General features: G+C 51.8%; 1 protein-coding gene across 3 annotated transcripts; it reads right to left on the bottom strand.

Moving 5' to 3' along the window:
* On the bottom strand, nt 1–27,570 carry MFN2 (mitofusin 2). 3 transcript variants are annotated; one of them, XM_005889194.2, is made up of 20 exons: nt 27,339–27,570; nt 25,936–26,074; nt 25,459–25,543; nt 21,004–21,182; nt 17,285–17,420; nt 14,297–14,459; nt 13,533–13,657; nt 12,486–12,594; nt 12,266–12,373; nt 10,766–10,919; nt 10,529–10,596; nt 10,265–10,386; nt 8,716–8,842; nt 7,946–8,050; nt 7,576–7,678; nt 6,928–7,148; nt 6,170–6,325; nt 4,524–4,720; nt 3,356–3,490; nt 1–2,150 (listed from the first exon to the last, which is right to left on the bottom strand). In XM_005889194.2, exons 4-20 carry the CDS (start codon nt 21,176–21,178, stop codon nt 2,081–2,083), a joined length of 2,274 nt encoding a protein of 757 aa, XP_005889256.1. In that variant the 5' UTR covers nt 21,179–21,182; nt 25,459–25,543; nt 25,936–26,074; nt 27,339–27,570; the 3' UTR covers nt 1–2,080. The 3 variants fall into 3 exon arrangements, with proteins under 3 accessions (XP_005889256.1, XP_070241359.1, XP_005889257.1); XM_070385258.1 differs by having other exon boundaries at nt 25,459–25,526; XM_005889195.2 differs by lacking the exon at nt 25,459–25,543.
* Nucleotides 27,571–27,620: the final 50 nt, after the last annotated feature.

Below are 27,620 nucleotides of genomic sequence, written 5' to 3'. Positions count from 1 at the left end.
AAGGGTTTCCAACTAGGTTTTATTTTAGTGTCCAATATTATCAGCACTGATACAGGAGTAATTCAGGCAAATTTATCACCTTAAATACATCAGAGAAAAAACTCACTGTGTCAAGCACATCTCGCACTCCAGCAAATGAACATAAAGACAGAACAAAGTTAGCAGCATTAAATTAAAGTGCTTTTTGCCACAATTCTTTCAGAGTCTCACCCTCAGTGGTATAAACTCAATTTTATTTGTTGTGTAAGAAGCTCAAAATCCCAGGGGATACATTAAAAAAAAAATTCATGTTTAGTTATTTTAAATAATTTCCCCCAACAAAGCACAAAATTCATTGGAATTGTGCAACGCTGATTTCTCTGGACATACTGTGAGGTGACCACCATCCGGGTCTGGCAAAAAGCTTGGCCATCCTCTGCTGCACAACAACCTTGGCTAAGTCCATCACTTTGTTCCACACACCAGAGTAGACTGAGGGTTTGAAGGACCAGTGGGCACCTGGAGAGCATGCCAACTGCATGATACCCGCCAGCGAGCAGAGGCCACTGAGCTGTTTCCCTGAAGTCAGAGGCGGACTCAGAAGGGCAGGACAGGCCCCACCTCTCTGCCTGAGCTTGCCTCTTTCTGGGAGAGCAGTACTGCTGGCTTCTAGGAAGCTCTCTGACCTGCTCGGCAAAGGCTGTCACCTGAAGGCTGCCTGCCCCAGACAGTTAACACCATGGAGACAGGAACCTGCCCCCACTGTGACCGGTAACAATCCCCACACTCAACATAGGAAACACTTTTCAAGATCAACTCGAGGCCCCATGTGCCACCTGGAGGCTCTGGGGTCAGGAAGGGTGGGAGGCTGGGCGCTGGGTTCCCTGTGCTGTCTGCTGGCCGTGTGCAGCATGGCTGGCACAAGAGACTTCATCCAGAGGTCTGGTGGCCAAGGGCGGCTTGAGCCAAGGAGGGGTGAGGGGTGGGAACACATTTCTTGTGGAACCTTAAGCTGGTAGGGTGGGCTCTCGGACCCCATGAGCCCCTCCCAGAGTGAGGTCAAACAGAAGGCCCTGTTTTGTGCCCACTACTGATCCTTCAGCCGTCCTGGGTGGGGTCCACTCCCCTCAGCCTGCCGCCAAGGTCCCCATCTTCCGCCATCTTTCCTTCTACTACATCCTTTAACGATCTGGACCAAACCATCTTTCACCAATAAGAAGCCAGACTACGAGGCTAACGACTGAAAGCAGAACAAGGGACACGAGAAGGGAGGCAAGTCTCTCTCCATCATGGCACTGGCCGCCCAAGACAGCACAGACAGGACACAGCTTCCGCACACCACCTCCCTCCCGGCCACGCGCTCCAGCTGCCTCTGCGCTATCTTCCTGCCCCTCATGGCAGAAAGCCTGCCTCCGCCTAAAACCCAAGCCACACTCAGCCCACTGCCAATGCGGAAAGGCTGGTCTGGAAGGCTCTGCAAACAGACTGAAGCATGAAAGCCAAAGAACCACACTGACACAAAAGCCACAAGCCTCCTGGGACTCTCTGAATCATTCCTGGTGCAAACTGGGAAGAAAATGCAGCCTCCCCACAAAGGCAGCCTTTCTCTGCAGGGGAGCTGGGGTGCATGGTGGGCAGGTGTGTGGGAGCTGGGGTGCATGGGGGGCAAGTGTGCGGGGGTCGGTGTTAAGCGTTTGCCGGGGGCAGGGGCGGTACCTGCCTGATACCCTTAAAGGTCCAACCAGGCCTTCTGCAACACTGGCTGATCCCAAGAGTTCATCAAGCAATCAATCAGCAGCTTCTCAATCAAGAGAGCATGACAAAGCAAAGCAAAGACTGAACTCCCCAGTACCGTGCTGTCCAGACTCATTAAAAAAAAAAAAAGTCTCCTTTAGGGGCACAAGTTGGAAGGTCTTCCTGCAACAGCAGGCAAAGGAGGGGAAAATAACTAGCGCTTTGGGGCTCAAGATGGTGGGAGACTGGGTGCTTTCGTTCTCACGGCAGCGGCAGTGGACAGGAGCTGCACGGGGGCCTGGTGGTGGCAGACCCCCCGCGCTCGCAGCACTGTCCTCCCCACAGGGGGTCCGGCTCCGGGTGCCCACTATCTGCTGGGCTGCAGGTACTGGTGGGTGAACATGTTGAGTTCGCTGTCCAACCAGCCGGCTTTATTCCTGCAGAGAAAAGGTTACCTTGTAGTGGCAAGAGCTGATAACTAGCCGTGGCGTAACCTGCCAAGCGTTCTACCGGACACCTGACTTTTATTCCTCTAGTAACCTCCGCTTCACAGATGAGGAAAATGAGGTCCAGAGGGGTTAAATAACTTGCCACGGTCACACGACTCATTGGTGGTGGAAATAAACTCGGGCTTTTCTGACCCTTAAGCCCTGTGTTGGCTTCACGCTGGGCCCACCGACAAGTTCCCAAACTGTTGGGAACGCCGTGTTCTGCCTGTCAGCAAGCGGCAGTCCTCATTGGGTTTACCCTGGCCCTGCAGGTGACGCACAGCAGAGATGCCCACCCCCAAGACCCACGCCTCGTGAGACTTCCCCTGGGGATGAGCAGTGTATCTCTAGAAAATAGGTGTCCCTGGGCAGTGGGCGGGAGTGCACGTCTGCACTGCAGGGAGGGGAAGGCCCACAGACACCCCTGGATGTAGCCCCCCTCTGTGCTGACGTCAGGGCAGGGCAGGAAGCCCCGAGTTCCCATGTGCTGATGTTATCTGGGCCTGAGCGGCCAAGAAGTCTACAGAGCACTTGTGCACGCAGCTCTGTGGCTGTGTCATGAAATCTCACTCCATCTTACAGATAAAAGCAATGAGACTTGGGGAAGCTCAGAGATTTGCCTGAATGTGAAGGCCGGGACCAGAAGCCAGCACTCCTGACTCTGGGGACCCACCCTCTCTCCAGCAACCTGCTGCCCGAAGCTCTGACTTTCAGTGGAGACTCCATGCAGACCTGGGCTCTGAGCCAGGCTCGGCCAGCCACCAGCTAGCTGGCTGGGTCCCCTGTGGGCATGGGTTTTGATAGGCCACCATCCCTGGGCTCACAGAGAAATGGTGGAAGTGAGGGGTGGATCTAGCCCAGTGTTCCTGCTGACAACAGAGGGCAAGTAACGTGAGGAGGCTCAGAGGGTGCTGGTGTCCAGCAGGCTGGATCCTTCTACTCCTGGCTTAACCACCTACTGTGGGATCCCAGTTAAGTTACTCAACACCTCTCCAGGCCTTAGTTTTCCTTTTTATAAAGTGAAGGTGACGACAGGTCCCTGCAGGAATGTTGAAGATTCGGACAGCACATGTCAAGTGGCCGAGATATCGCATTTAAGGACGTGCCTGTCAGCTGTAACCTCACAGGACGGGTTTCCTCTGCTGCCACCTCACCTGAGCAGTTTGGCTTTGCTCTGAAGTGAATCAAGAACCTCAATTTTCTTATTCATGGCGGCGATTTCCTGCTCCAGGTTCTCCCGAGTGACGTCAACTTGCTGACACAAATGAGCAAAAGTCCCGGACAGTTCCCTGAAGGGGGAGAGGGTCAGGATCAACCAGGCTGTGTCAAGGGTAAACCAGACTCAGGGCAGGGCAGCAGCTAGCCTGCCAGTCACCTGCACTGGCCACCACCTGTCCTGGTGTGGCAGCATCTGCCCCATCTCCTGCTGAGACCATGGACATCACAACCACCACAAATACCAGTATTACCACAGTGGGAGAACCAGGAGCACAGGGCAGGACACCCCGACCTGGACATGAGAGACCAGGATTCAGATCCCAGTTCTGCTGATCAGTCTAGGGCAAGAGCCACCTGGCTCTTGTGTGTGTCCAGCTGCTCAGTCGTCTCCAACTCTGCAATCCCACGGACTGTAGCCTGCCAGGCTCCTCTGTCCACGGGATTTCCCAAGCAAGAACACTGGAGTGGGTTGCCATGCCCTCCTCCAGGGGATCTTCCCGACCCAGGGATCAAACACACGTCTCCTGCGTCTCCTGCACTGGCAGATGGGTTCTTTATCACTAGTGTCATCTGGGAGCCCATGACTCCTCTTAAATCTCAGTTTCCTCATTTTGAAAAAGAAACTGTCAGTAAGAACACCTACTTCAAAGTGTTTAGGAGGAAAATGAAGTATTAGGTGCAGAACGCCTAGCAGAGGGCCTGCCACGTAGCAATAAAAGGCAGGCAGCCAGCACCTTCGTCACCACCACCAGATCAAGCAACCACTCCCACCTGCCCGAAGATACGCCACGAAGACTGGGCTGTGGCTTAGAACATCAAACCTATGCCCACAACGCAAGTCCTTCAAGGTAACCCGCTAAAGATGCTGCAAGTAACGCCCTTCGTATTGCCATCTTCCTTCCTGGGGGACCAGAGGCCTACTTGGTCCCAGCCCTGGACATACAGTGTCCCCAGAGGCTCCTCTCCCACTCTCAACCTCCATGTTGTCACTGCACAGCTGACGGCCAGAGTCGGATAGCTCTTGGGGCCCAGTGGTCTCCAGGTCAGGGTAGGAGGGCACCAGGGGAGCCAGCGCCAGCCCCTCAGGCTGATGGGGACACTCACTGCTGGACCTGGTGGCTGCAGTTGGAGCCGGTGTAGCTGATGATGAGCTGCAGCTTCTCACTGGCATACTCCACAAACTGGCGCTTGAAGGCCCTCTCTTTGGCCTTGGTGGTCCAGGTCAGACGCTCGTAGACATAGAGGAGGCCATAGAGGCCAAGGGAGAGGGCAATGAGTCGCCAGCCCACGGCCTTCCACACCTGCAGAAGCACAGCGGTCAGCAGGTGCAGCCCTCTGCCGTCCCACCACCCAGCTTCTTAGCCTGTTGCTGCCAGGACTTTCCCAGGAGCATCAAAAGGCCTTTGTACCTCTACTCAGAACACTCCTCTCAACATCTTCTTGGGCCCCACTGAGACCAGAAGGGGTCTCTAGATTGTTTCTAGCTAGAAAATGAGGGAAACAGAGTGTGGCTCACACAACATGACTTGTGCAAAGGTGGCGGGGCCACCGCTATGGCTGTGAGCCCAAGAGGCACAGGTCCAGGCACACAGACATCTTAAACAAAAATGCTAGAGTCCTCAGAAGGGACACTCCATTCTGTGACACCGATGACAAGTGGGGTTCTGAGCTCTGGTGCTCAGCAGATAGCTCCTTTTGAGCTGCTTTGTGACACTTTGGCGCAAGGCAGCACAGTCAGAGTCAAAGCGCTGGGGACGTGGAGCCAGAAACAGAGGCTCCAGTGCTGCCTGCCATCCTGGCTGTGTGACCCACGGCAAGTCTATTTACCCCCGTTTCCTCTTGAAATAGGAATGATGGCTTCCACCCAACTCCCAGGGTGGTTTGGGTAAAATGAGACACCAATTGTAAAAGGGTTACATAACTGTCAAGTGTCAGCTGCTAAGCTAATGACCTTCTACCAGGTTACCATCTACCAAAAAAAGAACCAAAGTAGGTACTGTCTACAGGCCGGGAGGGCGGGGCCTCAGCCCCAGCCTACCCTGGCCTTCCAAGCTGAGAAGCCAACTCCCAGCAGCTTTGTCAGCTACATTCTGCCACCATTCTACAACTCAAATGAACGTCGCAGAGAGCATGTGCCCACATCATCAGGAAAATTCAAGGCACAAGGCACTCTGGGTACAGTGTGTCTTGGGTCAAGACATGGAGAATACCCCAGTTATCAAGAAGGCAGCCTGTGACCTCAGGCCTCGGGGCAGAAGAGAAGGGCCATAAAACCACAGCTGGCAAGATGAGGGTTCACAGCCCAGCCTGGCCTCTTTCTGGCTCAAGCCCTTGCAAGTTCTGCTCTGTTTCCTCACGTATAAATGAGAAACTCCTGGTCATGCCCACCTTTCTAGAACCCGGGTTTGTCAATTTCTCAGGTTACTTCCCTACCCACAGGACTAGGCCTACAGGGGAAAGAACATGGCCTTGGAGTCAGATGGGGCCAGAGCTCAAATCCAAGCTGTGTATCCTTGGCAAGCCAACTGCAGATTTTCTTCTGTAAAATGGGAACCTCAGTGTCACCTTATGTTGAATGAGACTTCCGCCCAGAAATGTACATTTCAGGGCTAAGGTTGCATGGTTCCTGAGATCACAGCAAAAAGTCATAATGGATGTAAAGTGCAGGGCTGACGCAGGGACCACCGCCAGATTGCCCCTCGGTCCCACCCACCTGCCCCCACCCTTCCTGTGCTGGGCTTGTCACTGACCACTCCTCCAACAACGAGAATGCCCATGGAGGTCCTGGACGTCAGAGAGGCGAGGCCAGTTACCATGGAAACCATGAGCTCCTCTTGGGTGAGGGAGCCCTGGGGCAGTGGGGGCATGCTGGGGTTGGCTGGGGTCAGGGGCATGGGCCGCTGCACCTGTGGAGAGAAACAGGGTGGTGCTAAGAAGAAGAAGGCAGCAAATCCCTCATTCCGTGAAACCCTCAGGAACCCTCAGGGCCAAGAGTCCAGAACAGGGACATGGGCCATGACTTCAACTTCCAAAATAGAAAATGAGCTCCACGTGTAGCAGACAAGGATTTCGGCTTCCTAACAGACCTGCCAGCCCTAAGGTAAACACCATGGATACCACAGATCATGAGCTGTGGCCACCCTGGAAGGCCTAAGCTTAGGTCCCCAAGCCTGGGACGTGGCCCAAGAGCAGCCCAGGTGACACCTCTAGAGGTACAGAGATGGGGGTTAACATCTAAACGTGAAAACGGTGGTATCTGGACAGACAGGTCATCTAGATTTAATAATTACATACCTTTAAGCTTAATAAAAAAAATACAGCTTGCTTTTGTAATTTCACAAATATTAGTGCCTACAATAAAAGTAGGTTGATCTGTGGCAGAAACCTGACCGTGTTGGTGGCCCACATGCCACAGACATGACCTCCGGGAGCCCCATTTAGAACGGCTTGGGTGCCCAGGGCACAGAGTAGCCGCCCTCAATGCCTAAGGGGGAGGGACTCCGCTTGCCTGGTCACTGTAGCCCATCAAGGCCCGGCGGCTGTTCTTGGGGCCCAGGAACCGGTTCACCAGCATGGTCCACCCAAGGGAAAAGTGAAATTCAATGTCCTCCTGAAAGTCGGCACATAGCTTGTCACAGTTGAGGTCGTAGCTGAGGGAGAAACACTGCCGAGGGACCAGCATGTCCATCTGACTCCGCACAGACACAGGAAGGAGGGGTTTCAAGCCGTCTGTCGGGAACAAAGAAAGTGGGGAGAAAGCAGAGCAGCTCAGCCCTGTGCCTCGCCAGTGCTGAGCCTCACCACACCTGCTGCTGACAAGGATGCCGGCAGTGTGACCGAGAAACCAGGCCGGGATGAGCCGGCCTGTGGGTGGGGTACGCAGACTGAGGCTCCATACCCGTTACTATGTGGATTTAAGGAGCAGGCCAAGCTCTCAGCCTCTGCTAGTCCCATGTGGTAACACAAGACGCCCCCTCCCCTGCTCACCCCTAGTCTATGCGTGGAATGAACTCACAACACATGTCCAGAACCTCAAGGTATGGAGCTGACTCATCACAAAAGAGGGGAGATAAGGAAAGGTCATTAGTTCTGCAGGCTGGCCTGAAACTGATCTCGGGCAGCCCAGAGCCCCAGTCCTGAGCCCTGTGGCACTGACCAATCATCTCCTGCTGCATGGTCTGCAGGGAGCTGGTGATGGCCGTGGAGCAGCGGTCTGACATGTTTCGGCCCAGTCCTTCCTCTATGTGGCGGTGCAGCTCCTGCAGCCAGAAGAGAGGGAAAAGGAAGCGGCACCTTCCGCCAGTGTTCCCTCCAGGGAGCCCAGGGCGAGGCAGACAGAGGCTGGCCAGCCCAGGCCCAGCAGGTGACAGTGGTAGGCAGGTGGAGTGAAGCCTGGGGCTCAAGTGGCTGAGGGGCCCTGACTCAGACCAGCATGGGCTGAATCCCTGTCTCTCGGTGACTCCATCCATAGCCAACAGGAAATATGGGGAGCCCCTGCCCAGAGCACCTGCCACTTAATGACTCACATTCTTGTAAACCTTGAGGACCACGGGGGAAGGGTGGAAGTCCATCTGGTACTCGTCCACCAACACAGAGAGGCGCCGGATCTCCTCGGCCATTGCAGTTGACACCTGCAGCAAAGGAAGTGTGCTGGTGAGGGAATGTGGTTCAACTCCACAGCACCAGGAGAGTCTAACAGGCTCTAAGAGACTGGATCTGCCTCCCTGCAAACCTGCAGTGTCCACAGATGGTCTACAGAATTAAAGCTTTTGAATTCAGGGGTATTAGAGATTGGCTGACTGAAACTCATCTAAGTTGTGGAGGAGGCGGCCTAGAAGAGGAGGACTTGCCCAGGGTCACACGATGGAACAGCAAACCCCAAGAGGCACGACGTTCTTGAATCAGGGCTATGGCTTCCTCCTGGAAGGCTGAGAAGTCCTGGAGGAATAGGATGTCTGTGTTTTCACTTTTCGAGTGCCTGGCCTCTGCCTGCCTGCTAAGTCGCTTCAGTCGTGTCCGACTCTGTGTGACCCTATAGACGTCAGCCGACCAGGCTCCCCCGTCCCTGGGATCCTCCAGGCAAGAACACTGGAGTGGGTTGCCATTTCCTTCTCCAATGCATGAAAGTGAAAAGTGAAAGTGAAGTCGTTCAGTTGTGTCCGACTCCTGGCAACCCCGTGGACTGCAGCCTACCAGGCTCCTCCACCCATGGGATTCTCCAGGCAAGAGTACTGGAGTGGGGTGCCATTGCCTTAAGTCCAAATCTCCCCAGTGTCCTTCCTTCTCCACTTCTCACCTGCCTCTCGACTTCCTCTGTAATCTGCTTAATTCTCAGTTTGTAGTCTTGCGCCAAGAGCTCCAGCTGCTTGTCAATAAACCTCAGCCGCTCCTGTCGCTCTTCACGTGTTTCCAGGCAGTAGACCCTGAGAAAAAGAGCCCTTGTTACCCAACTAAGCCAAGGAACAAGAGGGGGCGCCGGGAAGTCTGTGGGCCCCGGCTGTGATCCTGGCATTCCATGCACACCCGTGGAGGCCTGCTCTTCCCCTTCCCAGGCAGGAGGGAGAGACGGTGCCAACAATGCTCTTAAGTTTTCCGAATTTGGAGGATGTGGTGGTGACAGATGGGAGGGTGCTTTTTCAGGAACTTTAGAACAAGTTCTGCCATTCATATAGAAAAAAGTCCGCTAGTAAACAAAAGAGAAAAAGAGGTACAACACTACCCAGAAGCCTGGCCCAAATCACCAAGTCTGAAGTACGGATCAGGGTCGGGGAATGGGAGTTCCAGCATATACTGCTGGTGGGACCACAGACAGGGCCAGATGTTTCAGAAAGCTATGGGTAAAACTGGGTAAAGCTGAAATGCATACACCCCAAGACGGAACACTCCACCTTCTCTAGCAGATGCACACTAGGGGATACATAAACTGATGTCCACAGCAGCAGGGTCTACAACAGTAAAATAATGAAATCTAAAGATCAGTCTACAGGAAACTGAGAACTGCTCTTTCAACGAAAACTCCTAACCTCCAACTACAGGCATCAACAAGGACAGAGGACAAAAACAATGCTGAGTGAAAAGCAAAGCCAGGTGCTGCATGCTCCCGTACCTGTACATCTGAAACACACGCAGAGCAATACCGTGCATTCTTCAGGATTTACATAAAAAGTTCTTTTTAATGAATGACAGGACTACACACCAAATTCATGATGGCAGTTACCTCTGAGGAGCAGGCAGAGGGACACTCGGGCAGGGACTGAAGAATCAAAGGGTATTCAACAGTTTTTTTCTGTGTTTTATTTGTTATATTCTGACAATAAAACAAATACTGTCAATTGTGGCCAATGGAAACAAGGTATATTATTCTCTGTACTTTCTCATATATTTTAATCTCTCAAAAAAAAAGTATCTTTTAATTCTCTTTTTAAGGTGTATTTGGCCATGCTGCACAGCATGTGGGATCTGAATTCCCTGCCAGGGATAGAACCTGCATCTCCTGCAGTGGAAGCTCGGAGTCCTAACCAGTGGACCACCAGGGCAGTCCCCAAAAAAGGTATTTTGAAGAAGTGCTTTCTGTTTCTGGCTCTGAGAATGGCTGTAGTGCTAGGCATAGCACTGGACCGAGGCTGCCAGCTCAGACTTTCAGGGAAGCTCACTGCACAGACCCTGCAGGACAGACAGATGCTCCACAACCTCCTCACTGGCTGCTCCTTGTGGCTCGAACGTGGCCTGGTGGAAACCATGAGACCCTGCTCTGCCAGCTGAGCTCTGGCCCTGGGCCCAGCCTCAGACGAGGGTGAGGTAGTCGTGGCTGCGCTCCCTCTGCCAGTCTGCTCCTGGGCTCTTACCGCTGCTCCTGTGCTGCGATGTGCAGAGAGTCCATGATGAGGCGGACGGCCTCCGCGATCTGCTTGGCCCGGACCGTGTGCTGCTCAAACTTGGTCTTCACAGCCGACTGGGAGATGCACTCCTGGAACAGACAAGAGGTGCCAAAGGAGGCAGAGGCCACTAGCCAAGAGCCAGGCTCAGGCATTCAATTGCCAGGGAAGTGGCTGGGGAGCGCTAAGGAGGCACAGAATCTCCAGACAACAGGATCAAAGGCTCATGCTCACCTCAAATCTCCTCTCAAAATTCTGAAACTCAAACATCCTCACTTGAAAGCCTTCTGCAAGAGCGCCCCCTAGGAGAAGTGCACCACATTAGTCCAGAGATAACTCAGGCAGCCAAGAGCTTCTCACCCAGGGTTCCTCTCACCACCTCATTCTCACAACTATTTTTACCGGCTGACTTAGCACAAGACCCACTGTCTCAAGCGTCAGGGAAAAGCAAGAAGATGGTTCCATCATCACCTCCTTCGGGCATGCCCTGGGCCTTCTGGATCCTGGCGTTGAGCACCTCTTTGGCAGACACGAAGAAGATGCGGTCTCCAGCCTGGCCCCGATCCACCACGCCCAGCTCATCCACCAGGAAGCTGGTGCAGCGCTCCATGTGCTGCCGCCGCACCTGGAGCCCAAGCAGACAGGTATTATATGACCAAGTGGGGTGTGAGGGGGCCCTCCTGAAGGAGCCCATGGCCCCCGGTGGCCTCTTTTCTAGGAGTACAGGTAATCTAGTCACATGGCTCAGGATTCAGAAGGTATCAATACACATGCAGTGATCATTTCCCACCATCTGTCCTCCAGCCACCGGGCCCCCCAGATCCCAAGTCACAGGGTTCCATGGGGTGCAGCCTGTCCAAGACACCTGAGGCATCAACAAGCAGAAATGTTTACACATGCCCCAAAGTGCCTTGTTAAGAGCCTACAAAAGCCTCCCTTTGGTGCCCCAGAAGGAAAGGAAGCTGGGGGTCAAGAAACCCACACCTGTGAGGGGGCAGGGAGGAAGGCTCAAGAGGGAGTTGATATATGTATGATAATGGATGACTTTGTTGTATAGCAGAAACCAATACAACATTGTGAAACAATTTTCCCCCCATTAGAAATATATTAAAAAAAAAAACAAACACAGAAATCCACACCTGGACTCTGTACTGACAAGCTGAGTCCTCCCTGGCCTTGTTTATTGAATGAGAGGGCGCCACCCCAAAATCCTTCCTTGCTCTGAAGCCGTAGGGCTCCACTGCTGGAACTTCAAAGTGACAACAAGCCTTGGGTGGACACCTTCCACATGCCAGGCCTTTGCTCAAGGTGAACAGATCTCATCCTCTGCACAACTCCATCTGTTACACCCAGCCCACAGGTTAGGATTTACCTGGGTTAGTTGGGTAGGTTAGGGAGTTTATCAGTCACACTGACCAGCATCTGCTGACTACACAGTTGATCATCGCCCCATAGCACCTGTGACTCCTTTTTCTTTCATGTTACCCATACAAAGTAAAGCATTCTGAGCTGTAAGAACCAATTATTCTTTGCTCTTCTTGTAAGCTTCTTTCCTGGATGCCTTTCAAAGCTACGCCTCTGACTCATTCTTCAAGAACTAAGGAGAGCCCTGGTCCCAAGCAAGGGCTCGGCTAATGTGGTGTGGAGGCCTCTCAGCATGGAGAAAAGCCTTCTGAAGATTAGAGGGGAAGGGGATACACATATACATACAGCTGATCCACTCTGTTGTGCAGCAGAAACTAACACAACACTGTAAAGCAGTTACATTCCAAAAAAAAAAAAAAAAAAAGGAGAGGGGTCCAGGGAAGTGAATGGGAGAAGTGAAGCGGTCCCATAGTGACCCCAAACACCTCACGAGACAACTTCGGTGATGAAATTCATTCAGGCACGTGGCCAGGGAGAGCACGCAGAGAATCTAGGTAGATGCATGGGGTGGCATGCCTCAAGTTGCTGAGTAAAAGAGGCGCCCACCTCCTCCATGTACTCAGGCTCCGAAGCAGAGGCATCCCAGCGGTTGTTCAGGATGAAGATGTTTGGGCGGGACAGGCGCTCGCTCACCTTGTGGAAGAATTGCTTTTCCTGGATGAGGGGAAAAACCTCAGTGAAGGAGGGGCTGTGCCAGCCAAGGCCCTGCTGGCCCGCCTGCTCGGCTGGATCTTGGGAGTGTGGGGAAAGGGAGAGAATGGGTTACCGTCTGCATCAGGGTGGACTCCGAGTTGGCCACCAGCACAAACACGTCGGCGTCCAGGCAAAACTTGTCAATCCAGCTGTCTAGCTCTGTGGTGACATCGATGCCAGGGCTGGAGGTGACAGGGGTAAACCATCATCAGACCCGGGGCCCTATTCTTCCTGCTCTGAACAGACCTGAGGCAGCAGGCAAAGGAAGAGAAAGCTACAGAGGAGAGGGAAATCGCCCTTCCTGGAGGGATTCTTACTTTTCATCTCATGTCCTTCCAGACTGTCTGAAAATGTGTTTTTTGTCATATGCATCTATCACTCACATAAAAACCTAAAGATCTGTAATTTGACTTTGTGCATGCACGTGTGCATGCTAAGTCGCTTCAGCTGTGCCCGACTCTTTGTGACCCTATGGACTAACTGTAGCCCGCCAGGCTCCTCTGTCCACGGGATTCTCTAGGCAAGAATACTGGAGTAGGTTGCCAGGCCCTCCTCCAGGAGATCTTCCCAACCCAGGGATCAAACCTGCATCTCCTACACTGGCAGGCAGGCTCTTTACCCATGGGAAGCCCCTGCATTTCACTTTGCGGGTATACAATCAAGGTGAAGTGCTACATTTATCTGAGTCCAGCAAGCACCCTCGTACCAAATTTCTTGGTATAGTTATAGCCTGTCCACAAAGCAGGAGCAAAGTGTTGCCTTGAGAAAAATAAAACGCAACAGGGACCTCATCAAGAACAAGCTCCACCCCCTCCTCCAATAAACATACTAACATTGGGTTGAGGCCGAGAACCTTCCCCAGTTTCGAGCATCCTTCCTATCCCTCTTTACAGACCATCACTGGGAGATCTTTGGGGCCCCGATGCCTGCCAAGATGATACAATAACCAGACCTTGAAGGAAATCCACGAGGCTGGAAGATGTGGTTAAGCTGGTTTAAAAAGTAATATACTTCAGCAGAGCAACAACATGACTCTGGGGACACTGGCCTGGAGGACCCAGAAATGGAAACCCGGGGCCCTCCCCGTCTGCACCTCCTGGGGAGGCACCTGCCCTCCTACCTGTCCATCAGCACCAGGTCATCCTTGAGAAGCGGACACTTGGAGTTGGGCCACATCACACTCACCAGGCTTCCAGCATGCAGCTGTTCGTCCTGGTGAAGGGCATGAGCCAGCTGGTTCACCGTCTGATGGGGGTGGAGGCAGAAGATAATCAGGGTCAAGGAAGAGCCTCAGGGCTGGAGACCAGTGCAGCCTAGCCCCAGGATAGTGGCCTGGACCACAGGCCAATCTGCTACCCCTCTTTCATTTCATGCATACAAAGTCAAGAATTGGGAGCTGCTAGCAAGAACCAACTATCCTTAACTCTTCCATTAAGTTTCTTTCTTGGATGTTGCTCTGCATTAATTAATTCTTTATGAACCAAAATGAGCATCTGGTCCCAACCCAAAGTGTAGCTGGCTCTCAGAAAAATGAAAGCACGCGAGCCCTGAGCTGAAACATTGGAATCAGAGAGCAAACGCAGGGATCGCTCTCTGGCAACACCCCCAAGAACAAGGCATACACACTCTGCATTGCAAAGAGAAAAGGCCTGCCCAGCAATTCACAAGGACTGTGAATTCCAGACTCCAAAACCTCCCTGAAGCTCTCACACTCCCTAAACAGCCAGGCTAGGACAGGGCTTCCCAAACTCCACTACAGGGACACTGCCCTCTCCTTAGAGGCACCTTGGGTCCTGGCACAACAGACCCACTGGTTGGTCTCAGCCTAGACTTGACCCACCAGTGTGACTAGGGCCAAAAGCCAGGCCGGGAGGGCCCCCTCACCTTGACACTCCTCTTCTCCTCTGAGCCCTCCGTGAGGAGGAAGGCCTCGTGGCCATCTGTGCCCTCCACCCGCAGGAAGCAGTTGGTGGTGTGGCCGATCCCGGAGGGCAGCACTTTGTCCCAGAGCATGGCATTGATCACGGTGCTCTTCCCGTTGCTCGTCCTACAAGGAAACCCACTGAAGCTACCGCCATCTGCATCTCAGGTTGTCACTAAGAAGGGATGGCCTGGAAGTCCAAAGCCTTGTCCTCTATAGTGACATCAGTGCCCACACAGGCAGAGTGGGTGCTCTGTGCTTATGAAAATGGACGGACAACCCCGGTGGCCTGTGCAGGTGACGGGTCCTGGTTCATCACAGTAAACCAACTACAAGGGGCTCCCGTGGCGTGATGCCAGCATGCAGATACTACCTGCCTTTGAGTGAACCCCCTCAACATGAGGCTCTCAGCATCATGCAGGAGACCACCTGTCTGACTCGGAAGACTAACCCACTTCTCCTCTTCTACCAGAAGCCACTGACTCACCCCAGGCTGTCTTCCTCCGTCTAAGTGACCTCAGCTGAGTGACCCCGAAGTTTTTCTACAGAAGGCCAATTTTGCTGCTTTTCTCACACCAGGTTCCTCTCAAACATGAAGCCCCACCTGTCACTCCCCGCTGATAAGGGCCTGCTCTAGGGTAGATTATGGTAGCATTCTGCATGCCACCCCCCCTTTCTACCTTCTTTTTCTTTAAAACAGCTCCACTCTGCAAACTCATCAGCTCCAGCTCACCAAAGCCAGGGTCACAGTTCTGAGGCGAGGATGAAAAATGACAGCCCAGAAGGCTGAAGGACACCCCAAGGTGATGAGGGGCAGAGGGGCAGAGTGCCTATTCCTCAGGCTACCACTGTGTGCAAAGCATCCAACCTATCTGAGACCTTTTTTTCCCCCTGTGCTGTGCTTAGTTGCTCCATCGTGTCCGACTCTTTGCAACCTATACTGGGCTTTAATTTTTTAAAGGTGGTTTAAGAAGAAATATATTTGGTCTTTGTCCCCAGTTCCTGGCAATTCCTTAGAACTTCCTGAGTGATAGGAGTGTCCCTAGCTACTCATAAGGAGCCCCTACTGAGCATACCTGTTTACACTCATGAAGTGACTAAGGTGGGGCCCCCACACAGCCTCAGGATGGGCTGATCACCAGAAAGACCAAGTGATCAGAGGGTTGGGACTTTCAGCCCCACCCACTAAACGTCCAGGAAAAGGAAGGAGGGGGGGCTGTAGATTAAGCCCCATCGATCTGTTGAACAGTGAGATCTGATGAGCTTCAGGTGGAAGGCAGTGTGCCCTACTTCACAGGGACAGAGCTCCCCTGCTCAGGACCCTCCCAGACCTCGCCCTGTGCATCTCTTCATCTGTATCCCTCACAATATCCTTTATAACAAGCCAGTAAACCTAAGTGCATGCTGCTCAAGCAGATTAAACTCGAGGAGGAGGTTGTGGGAACCTCTGATTTATAGCCAGTCGATCAGAAGCACAGGTGTCCGAATGGCATCTGAAGTGGGCTATCTGGGTACCAAGTTCTTATCCTGTAGGGTCTGCCACCTCCTGGTAGAATGTCAGAACCAAGTTCACTGTGCAGGACACCAGTCAGTGCCCACTGAGAACTGGAGAAGAATTCCCTGGCACTGTAGGAAACATTCCAGAGGTGCCTACTTGACCTCAAAGCATAACAAAGAGATCTGAGGGCTAAAAGTATAAAACGTTTAGAAGAAAACATAGGGGGGAAGCCTCATGACGCTGGAATTGGCAGTTTCTCAGACATGATATCAACAGTATAAACAAAGAAAAGTATAAATAAATTGGACTATATCAAAATAAAAAACTGTGCATCACAGGACATAGTCAACAGAAAGGTAACTGACAAAATGGAAGAAAACATTTACAAATCATATATCTGATAAGAAAATTCAGGATCCTACAACTTGAAAAACACACAAAAAAATCACAAAACAACTACAAAAACTCCCAAACAATTTAAAAATAGGCAAAGGACCTGAACAGACATTTCTCCAAGGAAGATATACAAGTGGCCAACAAACACATGAAAAGATGCTCAATATCTCTAAGCATTAAGAGAATGCAAAGCAAAACCATAAAAGCTGCTCACTCACACCCATTAGGATGGCTACTGCCAAAAAAAAAAAAACAATAAGTAAGTATTGGAAAGATGCAGAAAAACTGGAACCCTTGTGCACTGCTGGTGGGAATTAAAATGGTACAGTCGCTATGGAAAACCATATGGTGGGCAGCTTCTCAAAAACTCAAAAACGGAATGATCGTATGGTCCATCAATTCCACTTCTGGGTATGTATCCAAAAGAAGTGAAAGCAGGGTCTCAAACAGGTATTTGTTCACAGCAGCACTGCTCACAGTAATCAGAAAGGGACGGCAACAAGTGTCCATCGGGGATGAATGGATAAACAAGATATGGAATATACATGCAATGAAATATTGTTCAGCCTTAAAAACGAAGGGAATTCTGACAAATGGAATGATATGGATGATTCTGGAGGCTATTACACTGACTGAAATAAGCCAGTCACAAAAAAATGTGATTTCACTTATGTGAGGTTCCCAGAGTCAGCAAATTCATAGACAGAAAGTAAAGGAGTGGTTAACAGCCAGTGAGGGAGAAGGGATCAGGAAATGTTACTTAACGGGTAAGTTTCCGTTTTCCAGGGAAAGTTCTGGAGACTAGTGGTGGTAACAGCTGTGTAACAATATGAATGTATTTAACAAAACGGAACTGTACACTTAAGAAAGGTTACAATAGGAAATTTTGTTATGTCTACTTTACCACTGCTAAATATAAAAAAATTAAAGGGAGAGCGCCGAATTCTGTGGTGTGCTGCCTGCTTCCCTGCCTTGGGGTGGTCGGATCCAGCACAAAGAGCATGCCTCCCTCCCTCCCAGCTGGGAAGAAAGAAGGCATGAGGACTTCGAGACTCACCGGCCGAAAAAAGCCACCTTCATGTGCCGCCGGGCCAGCACCTCACTGATGCCCCTCACTTTGGACAGGTAACCTTTGACGTCCAGAACCTGTTCTTCTGTCGTAACTGGGTCCAGTTCTGCATTCCTGTAGGTTTCTGCAGGTGCAGATTGAAAACAGTTCAGCCCACCGTCAGAGTTTCAGAGTTCCAGAGTCCTAGTCTGGATGGCGGAACCCACCCCCGCAGGGCCCTGTTCTCCAACTGGAGGTCCAGACTCCTGTGGGCCCCAGTGCAATACAGACTGCTGGGTTCCAGTGCAAATGTTGGCTCTTACCTCTTCCTGGGTTTGTGACCTCAGGCAAATGAACATTCCTGGGTCTTAATTTCCTTAGGCTTAAAACAGAGATAACAACAGCACCTACTTCATGTGGCTGGAGAAACGATTAACTGAATTTAAATACAGAAGTGCCAAGAATGGGGCAGGTATCTGATGAAAATGCAAATGTTGACTGCCATCATTTACTTATATATTCGTACTTAAGGTACACTTACCAAGTTCTCAGTATATGCCAGGCACTGTTCTGGTCAAACACAGCCTCGTTGAATGTACCCATCAGAGCTACCAGACAGTGGGGTCAGGGCTGAGTCTGGGTCACTGTGCACCTTCCCGAGGCCCTGCCTGACCTGGCCCCACTCACCGCTCCAGCTGCATCTCGGGCACCTCTGCCTTGCCTGCTGCCTCACCACATTCCCACACTCACCACCACTCCAGGCTTTGCTTGGTGCTTCCTCACCCCACCCCTCCAAAGAACTAACACACCACCTTGGGGTGCTCTGGCTCATTCTCACTTAGCCTGCCCTGATCCCACCAACGTGAGTCAGGTCCTCCTGGCTTGCGTCCCCGCGGCAGCCTGGACTTCTTGCATCTTAGCCCTTGTCTCAGCATAGGGTAACTGCCCCACTCACCTGTGTGCATCAGCTACCACACGCGGGCCCAGCTGTCCGACTCCCACACCCCATGTTCAGCAGGTGCACAGTGTTTGCTAAGTGAACAGATCCTGGGATCACTGCACTCCTTTTCCCCAGGGCCCTTGCCACGTGGCTGGATAACACCTTATGACAGATGGGAGCAACTGAGCAAGACCCTGTCCCCTTCCCATCCAGCACTTGCGCCAGGAAGATCCTGAGCTGGCTGGACTGCAGACGTGTCCGCCCTCAGCACAGCCTGGCTGCCATGGACTGAATGTTTATGTGCCCCATGTGATGACAGTGTGATGGTACAGCTGACCCTTGAACAACGCGGGGGTTGGGGGTGCCAATCCTTCGAACAAAAATCAGCATGTAATTTAGTCAGCTTCTGTATGCACAGCCCTTCTGTATCCACAGTCTGCATCCACGGATTCAACCATGGATTGTGTACTATTGCAGTACTTACTATGGGAAGAAAACCATGTATAAGCAGATCTGTGAAACTGAAACTCATGTTATTTGAGGGTCAACTGTACATAGAGATGGAGCCTCATGCCTGGGGTTAGTGTCCTTATAAAGGAAAACCTGAGAACTAGCCAGCCCCTTCTGCTATGTGATTACATGAGCTGCTATGTGAGAGCTTGAAGTCAGGCCTCCAGACACCAGATCTGCTGCTGCCTTGGTCTTGGGCTTTCCAGCCTCCCAAAACTGTGAGAAATAAATTTGGGTTGTTTACAGGCCACCCAGTCTATCGTATTTCTGTTACAGCCGCCCAAACAGACTAAGGCACTTATGAACCACTGGGCTGACAGGTCCCAGCCTTGAGAACAGTCCCATTGCACCCAGAGCACAACAGGTGCATTTCGGAGCCACCCAGTGAGTTTCCCCTACAGCTGGTGCCAATGAGGCCTCCCCATGTCCACTGGTCACCCCTTCTCAGACCATCGACATTCTTCCCTTAAGTGGGCACATGGGTGTAGCTTTTGGAATGTGCGCCAGAGGAAGCTGGCTCTCCAGCCTGTGACTAGAGAAAGAAAATTTTAAAGAAAAAGCCATCAGCTGACAAGCTCTTACTACTGCCCTTTAGAGAACAGTCCCAGGCAGTAGCCTTCCCCTCCCCTGGCCAGGACAATCCCAAATACATCTCAGGACCACCCCAGTGCTTTTCCCTCCCTGGAGGCCCACCAGTATGAGAGGCCTCCTGTTTTCACAAAAAGAGAAATCAAAACACCCATTCCTGATGCCATCGCACAAACATCTTCATTATGAACCAGGGTGTTCATCCACAGAACCATGGGAGTGAGTCAGAGCATCACAGAGGGTTAGTTTTGGCTCCGGGGGGAACAGTGGCCTGGTCTGTCCCATCTCTGCACACCAGAACTACTGCTAAAGAACAGATACTAGACTGGAATCATTTCAACTACCAATCCTACACCCTTGAAATTCAGATCTTTAAACTCAACAAATTCTCTGGGAACACGTTTCCTGCATTAAGCACCATGCTGAAGGCAGGGCATGAAGAGTCCCTGCTTAGTCTGTTCAGGTTGCTCTCACAAAACACCACGACTGGGAGGCTTAGACACAACAGAAGTGTGTTGCTCGCAGTGCTGGTGGCTGGAAGTCTTGGATCGGGGTGCCAGCCTGGTGAGGTGAGAGCCCTCTTCCAGGTGGGAGACTTCTAGTCATATCCTCATGTGGCAGAAGAGGCGAGGGAGCTTTATGGGGTCTCTCTGATAAGAGCACTAATCTCACTCACAAGGGCTCCACCCTCATGACATAACCCCTCCCCAAGGCCCCGCCTCCTAACACCATCACAGTGGGCCTGAGGATTCCAACACGTGAACACAGAGGGACGAACATTCAGACTCCAGTACTGGGACTACTTCCTTTCTTTCGAGGGAGCCTAAAGGAGCAGCCTGACATGTCAGCCAACCAAAAGCCAATTTGCTCTAGGAGAAGGCACCAAGCAGAGAGCGGCGTGTCCCCGAGGCATTCCCACTAAACTTCTAGGGCTCTGCAGATTAGAATTAGGAACCCCCACCCCCGGTCCCCCCTAAGCTCCTCTTTCACAGATGAGGAAACCAAGGCCAAGGAAAATTCAGTTCCTGGCTGTTCACTGATAACTCCAGGGCCTGGAGCCAAGGTGTGCCTTCTAGACAGTCTGAGAAGACAGTAGCTGGAGTTGGTGCTCAGACTGAGTAGGGCCTTGGGAACCAGCCCTTCTCTGCTGACAGAATGAGGATTAAGGTTGGGCTCAAATTAGTAACTAGAGGAAAAGGTGCCGGTGATGCAAGTCTTATTCAAAGTCCTGGTATCTAAAAATATCAGAGAGAGAATACCCTGGCCAGGAACAACCAACACCCAGACACAGGGTCGGGGACTGGTGGCAGCCAGGCTGGGCCAAGGAAAACACCTGGACTTTGGAGTTAAGAGACGCCAAGGTACAGTCCACTGTGTCACTTACAAGGTATCAACGACTCTCAGAACCTCAGTCTGCTTGTCCCTCAGGTGAGGATACGATTCACCCACCTCTTATGATTAAGCGGAGCAGAATCTGTACAATTCTCAAGGATGGGTCCTGTGTTTCCCTGGCCCAGCCTCCCTGGAGCCCAGTTTCACGTGATTCCAGGAGCAGAGTACCACTGAAGGTGACAACCCACCTGGGCGTGAGCTCGTCAAGGGCAGGGCTGTACCTCCCTGTCCCCAGTTCTGCCCCCTAAATACTGAGGCTGACAGGAGCGGGCTTGGCTGAACAGGGTGCCCGTCTCACCTTCCAGGAAGGTGGCGCTCTCCTGGATGTAGGCCCCCAGCTGCTCAAAAATGCCATTGATCTTCTTCTTGGCGGTGACAAAGTGCTTGAGCGGGGAAGCATTCACTTCAGCCATGTGTCTCTTATCCTTCTTGACTGTGACGATGGAGTTGCATCGAGAGAAGAGCAGGGACATTGCGCTGCGAGAGAGAAGACATGTGAGCGAACCCAGGGACCTTTTGCTGGGATGCAGAAGAGTGCGAGCCGCAGGGGCACTGGGCCTGGCTCGCAGGCCCATCCAGAACATGGGCCCTCCAGGACCAGATTGCAGACAGCGAGATCAGAGCCAGCATCTCAAGGCTAGGAAGGGACCGCCTGGGCCCATCTTCCTATCACACAGTGTAGGCACCCAGGGTCCGGACCTCGGGTCCAGTTCTGGTTGTTCCCTGCTGGGTGAACAAGGACAGGCCTGCCTCACCCACCTCAGAGAAAGATGGGGGAACCACAAGGTAACATACAGAGATGTCCTCCTCTGAATTTTCGCCAGAAAAGAATGACAGAGATCACACTTATTTCCTATACATCACCCCCTGAGAAAAGGCACTGAATACTCAGAGCAGTGAAAGCAAAGTGATGTTCAAGGTCAGGCGCTTCCACCACCCTCCTTGGCCACTCTGCTGCCCAGTGCTGATGGCCCTAAATCCTATCAGGTTTTGTTTCTTTGTTTTTATTTTTGCCTTGGTTGCCAGTGGAGAGGATGGCAAGGAGGGCTGATCCTCAAATGAACGCAGTCTACTTCTACAATTTATACTTGTAAATGTTTACTGTTGTCTTTTCCTTATAAATGTGTCTACTGTAGAAAATGTGGGAACTAAAGGGAAAAAAGTCCACAACCTCACAGTTCTACAACAGGCACTATTACAGTTGCTTATCACCCCAGTCTGTTTTTGTGTGGTAGCTCTTTTGCTCTTACTCAATCCTCAGTCACATGCACATCTTTGTGGCCTATTTTTTGTTTTTGTTTTTTCACATGGCAATAACAAGTTAGGGGCCATGAGGCTTAACTCCAGAGTCCTAGAGATCTTTACTCAAAGTCAAAAGAGGCAGACAGACTAGAGAAGCTGGTCCCCAGATGCAGCTGGCAGTCCCTGAACCAAAGTTCCTCAGAGTCCCCACCACGCACAGTGCCATTTCTTCAGCAGAGCCCTCAAAACCCTGGCAAGTCCCAGGAAAAAGGCCTTTCCAAGGATAAAGGGTGGTGTGCACAGCTGTGTACGCCTGGATATGCCCTCCTCAACACTCAGCAGTTCCCTGTCGGTCCCTCCCTCCCCTGCCACCCTAATCACAGTGCCACCAGCTCTCCACCCGACCCGGCACGTGCTCTATCTGGGAGATGACAGGGTACTGCCTAGGAGTGAACCTACAGAGAAACTGCCAAAGCGTGCTGAACCAGCTCCTGAGAAGCAGAAAAAAAACAAACATTCCTAATAACTGAAAACTGGCCCTTAGGAACTAACCATCCCAAAGAGCGAGGAGAAAGAGAGACCCACAGGGAAATGGGAACCTACAAGTTATTTTTCAATGATCAAGATTTCTGGAAAAAATGAGAGAGAAGTGACTGTGTGTCTATTTCTGCCTTCCTCCTTCGGAACATACCACAGCTGCGAGATTTTCTCAGCATGGTGCCTACTTTCAAGGGCGTGAGTAAGAAAGTCAGGGACTTCCCTGGTGGTCCAGTGCTTAAGAATCTGTCTTGCAATGCAGGGGACGCAGGTTCAATTCTGGTTGGGGAACTTCGATCCCACGTGCCACAGAGCAACTCAGCCCACGGCTGCAACTAGAGAGTCCCAGCACTGCAATGAAGGATCCTGCATGACACACCCAAGATCCCACTGCTGCAACTAAGACCTGATGCAGCCAAATAAACAAATAATTGTCAAAAAAAAAAAAAAAAGGAAGAAAGACAGCAGATAGAGCTTCCCTGGTGGCTCAGCAGTAAAGAATCCACCAGCCAACGCAGGAGACAGGATTCTATCCCTGGTTCTGGAAGATCCAACATGCTAAGAAGCAACTAAGCCCGTGCTCTGCAACTACTGAGCCAGAGCCCAGGAGCTGTAACAACTGAAGCCCTCGAGCCCTACAGCCTGTGCCCTGTGACAAGAGAAGCCACAGTAATGAGAAGCCCAAGCGCCACAACTAGAGTAGTTCCCACTCGCTGCAACTAGAGAAAAGCTATTACACAGAAAAGAAGACCCAGCACAGCCAAAACTAAATAAATAAATAGAATTAAGAAATGAAAGACAGCATCGCTCCAAGAAGGGGAAGAAAATGCCACTGGCTCCTCCAAAGCAGAAACGGAGAGTACACTGCTATCAGGCTTCCTGTGGCCCAGCAGGAAAGACCCTTAGAGACATAGGGGATACATGTAAGCAGAAGAGAAAGTCACCGGAAGGAGAACAGGGTCTCACAAGGTAGCTGGCACTGCAGATGAAATTCTGGAATCAGAGAGAGCTGGGTTCAAATTGTGATTGTGCTGTTTCTGCGCTGTTTAAACCTCAGAGCCTTGGAGTTGTCATGGGTACAAACGAGATATCACGCAGAGTCCGTGAGAAGATGAAAGATGATATGGCACAAGCTCAAAGGTAGTTTTACATACTATCAAACAGCAACAGTAATAAACTCTACCAGCAAGATCACAGGACTCCCCCTGGAATAGGCAGCCTTCGGGAGTGAGCAGATGCAATTCCACCACCAGCACACCCACAGCCACCCCATGGCTGCCACAGGGATCGAGGCACAGGTCTGCTCAGGGGTGAGGCTCAGCAGTGCCCCGCCCCAGAAGTGACTTGCTTGCAGGCAGCAAGTTCCCAGATATCAGCGGGGCTTTTAGGAGCAGGCGTTTTCAAGTTCTGCTCATTCTTTGCAAGCCCAAAGGATATGACACCAGAGGCATTAGTGTTCAGTAAGTGCAAGATTCAACAGCATGCCCGTGAGTTAGAGCCGAGTGCTCCAAGGTCACCTGGTCTGCCCAGATGGCAGCCCGTCCAGGGGCTGCCCAGCGTTCATGTCCCCCGCCTGCAGCTGCAACCTGAACCTCCCAGGTGCACCCTACCACCAACCCCTCCAAGCTAATTTCTCTGCCCTTATTCATGCCTGAGTTGAGAGTCTATGTTTGTGTTACACATGCTGCTTTCAGCCTGGAATCCTCTGCCCTTATTCATTCATTTGGCCTATGCTCCCTGTCCTTCTAGACCCAACTCTAGTGTCACCTCCTCCATGAAGCCTTCCTTGACATCTGCATGGAGCCCACGCAACCTTACCAGACTTTCAGGATTTTTTTAATCACACTTTCTCACCATCTAATTTGTGAACTTCTAGAAAGCCAGCCTCTGATACAGAGCAATGACCTCCTTCCATTTCTACTTTCCTCCTCCACAACCGTGAGACATGGTTTGAGTTAGCGAGTGCCCCTAAAGGGAATTACCTTCCTACCCTTCTAAACCTGGGATACATGTATTTACTTTTCTCTTACAAAGCAGCCTTTGGTGAAGCATCTGTTTCTTAGTATTTGGAGTTCAATGAGTCAAGAGAGTTGATCAAATCCGTCAGATTCCAGGATGTAATCCTTCCCAAGAGAGAGCTGGGCACACGTATGTGCACAAATGGACCACAGCTGCAAATGCACACAAACTCCAAGGCTGGGTCCCGCCCTCCTGGGCTCCACCAGCTGGCTTCCTAGGCTTTCAGAGTTGGGGGAAGCAGCTGGTTCCTGATCCTCCTCTGGAAAGCCCCGATAGCCCCTACTTCACCACAGGGCTCACAGCAGGCATGCGGAGCCGGTCCCCCAGGCGCAGCTGGGCCAGAGTCAAGCTCCAGTATCAGCTATCCACCAAGTGGCATGCAGCAAGCTGTTGTGACCGCCTCAAAGTGCTTCCCGTGGTCATGGTTTCAGAGCGTTAACACTAGCATTTTCCAAAGTGCAGTCCACAGAACTCTAATGCAGCCAATGTTCCATACACACAGGGCTCCATAGTAGAATCAATTTGTAAAACACTACATTCTACAGTCTCCCCCTGCACTGTAGCACACGAGCACAACAAAGACTGTGGGAAGGCAGGCTTGCTGTAACGACTCTCACTTCACTGTATTTAATGCTGCATTTCACAAACTTAGCTGAAGAAAACCTTCTTCTACATAACAGGAGAAGGATCATACTTTGGGAAAAGCCTCATTCATCCCAGTAGTCTCCTTCTCTCATGACAAAAAAGTGCTGGGGGCATAGTAGTAACAGATACTAAACTAAAAGCAATTCTAAAATGCTACTAGCACTCGCAGGGACTGAAAAGCTCAGCCTCAACCTGGGCTATTAGTGGAGGAGGATTAGGTGCCGTGGGTGCAGGGACAGCAGCCACAAAATTCACTCCCAGGTGTGTTTGGATCCCAAGCACAGTCCCTGAGTCCACACCACCTCCTTACCCAGTTTCATGCACAGCGACTCCTAGCAGGGAAAATAAAATGGATCCACAGATCGTCTGCTGGTACAACTGGAACAGAGGAAAAGCTGAGAAATTCAAACAAAAGAGTATACACAGTAAAGAGGCAGAGGAGACTCTTAGAAGAACTGTGATAAGGAGCCAGTGACCCAACTTCCGGCGGGCAGAGAAGGGGACAGAGGAGCCAGCACAGCAGAGAACAAATGAGGGAGATAGAGACTTGTTCTTCAGGCAGCCCAGAGATCCCAGCCATTTTCTTAACTGTCAACCTTTAAATGGGCTTTCTTGGCAACCAGTAAAATCATGTGAAAGGAGACAGTTTTTTCCAACACAGGTTGGAAAGATCCAGCCCTGTTCAAGAGAACCCTGTCCAAGAGATTCAGCGCTAGATGGCCAGCAGAGTACACCCCTTTCCACTCCACACAATTCCAGGCTGCCAGATGTCTCGGCCACCACTTACTTTTCCGATGGTGAGAGACTTTCACAGGGTAGGCATCATGAACACGGGCTGGGTCAAAAAGAGGAAAAGAATTTGAGTTCTTCTTCCTCCTGTCTCAGGTTGAAGATGGCTACTGAATGACTCCGCCAATTCTGAGTTACTAGAAAAGCAAAGAGACAGGTCAGCAGGCAGGGGGAAAAATGGTGCCAAACAAGTCTAATTAGGTTTAAAAAGCCAAACAAACTCATCCCCGAGGGAAGTTTACTCACTGAGGTACTGGGGTGGTATGTGAGGAAGTGCCCTGGGGAAAAACAACCCACGGGTTCAGGGTCAAGCCTGGATGTGCACAAACATGTGTTCAGCCATGTGCTGGTGACAAGCAGGGACTCTGGTAAAAGCACATCCAGAGGGACCACAGGAGAGGGCAAAACCAGTTCAAGGACTAGGCTTGAGGGCTGTGGCACTGAGGACAAGAGACCGGAAGGTGGAGTTGAGACAGAGAAGTGGAACTTACTGAAGGCCCCTATCTGTCAGATGCTGTAAGATGTCTTACTTAACTCTCAATTCCACAGTGCAAAGACAGGCTTGGAATATTTAAAGATTTATGAACTGCGAGTTAAGAGGCCAAGCTTGGAACTGAGATATGGCCTCCCTCCCATTGACTGCAAGCCTCACTTGTTTTCAGTTATGTGGAGGGGCCTCACCTGACTCTTGGGGATGGCAAGGGTGACAGTTACAGCCCTTTCTAGGAGGAGAGAAAGAGAACAGATAGAGAAATTAAAGAAATAGGGCAATCAAGGCTTACAACAGATGGAAATGGGAATCGGCAGTTTTGGCTTCAAGCGTCCAAGCAGCTAATTATGTACATTTTCTGTCTGCCTTGTGTGTGTGTGTGCACGTGTGTGCAGGCATGTGTGTGCACATATGTGTGCGTGCGTGCTGGCGCTAGAGTTAGCGATGGATAAAAAACAGCCCCTGCCCTCAACGGAGCTTACCGTCCACCCACAAGCCAAACAAGTACAGCGACAACTGTGCCAGGGCAGTAAGTGCCCAAACTGAGGCGCCTACGATGATGAATATGGGCACCTATCATGTGCTGAATAAATGCTGGCAAATATAGAGAACTGGACAAGAAATGGGGAAAGGGCAAGAATAGAATCTAGCGGGGAAGGGTGAGAAAGCGGGAAAAGTGGAGTGACAAGAAGCCTCAGGAGACCCCACCCCCAAGTCCCGAACCCCGAGTCCCGCCCCCTCCTCCAAGGGCCGCGGAGGGCCCGGCGGCGAAGCGGCAGCGTGGGGACGCCCGCCCGCCCGGATCCTGAGCCTTCGGGAACCCGGCGTCCCACCGGCCCACGCTGGGGTATCCAGGACTCGCCTTGTTGGGCCGGGTCGGGCCCCACCACCCGACACACTCGCCCTCTCACCTTCACCTTCCTAGCCTCCCAGCGGCCATCATACCCCCGACGTCACCAACGAGCGCCACTCCCGGCAGAGGCGAAAGGAGGAGGGAGGGCGAGCGCGTCACCAGCCGTCGCAGGTTCGCCGTTCTGGTCCCGATGAGTCGGTGGACTCCGAGCTCAGCGAGTTCCACCCTACTAACTCTTATGGGTCAGGGGTCAGGTGGCTCAGCTCCAGGAGAGGCGCCTCGGCGCCCTTATTCACCGCCAGGGCGTCCCAAACCGATGACGTACTTTCGGGACTCCCGC

The sequence above is a fragment of the Bos mutus genome, chromosome 16 (genome assembly GCF_027580195.1).
Source record: "Bos mutus isolate GX-2022 chromosome 16, NWIPB_WYAK_1.1, whole genome shotgun sequence".
Classification (NCBI taxonomy): Eukaryota; Metazoa; Chordata; class Mammalia; order Artiodactyla; family Bovidae; genus Bos; species Bos mutus.
Note: the sequence above shows the minus strand (reverse complement) of the source record. Positions and strands in the feature narration are given on the sequence as shown.

Bases quoted from the DNA above. Each gene is read 5' to 3' on its own strand.
- MFN2 (XM_005889194.2), bottom strand. From the start codon at position 21,178: ATGTCCCTGCTCTTCTCTCGATGCAACTCCATCGTCACAGTCAAGAAG. The intron at 17,421-21,003 runs GTGAGACGGGCA...CTGCACCTGCAG, and splicing joins GAGCGCCACCTTCCTGGAAG to AAACCTACAGGAATGCAGAA. The intron at 10,597-10,765 runs GTGATGATGGAA...CACTTCTCCTAG, and splicing joins CCAGGGCATGCCCGAAGGAG to GGGGCGCTCTTGCAGAAGGC.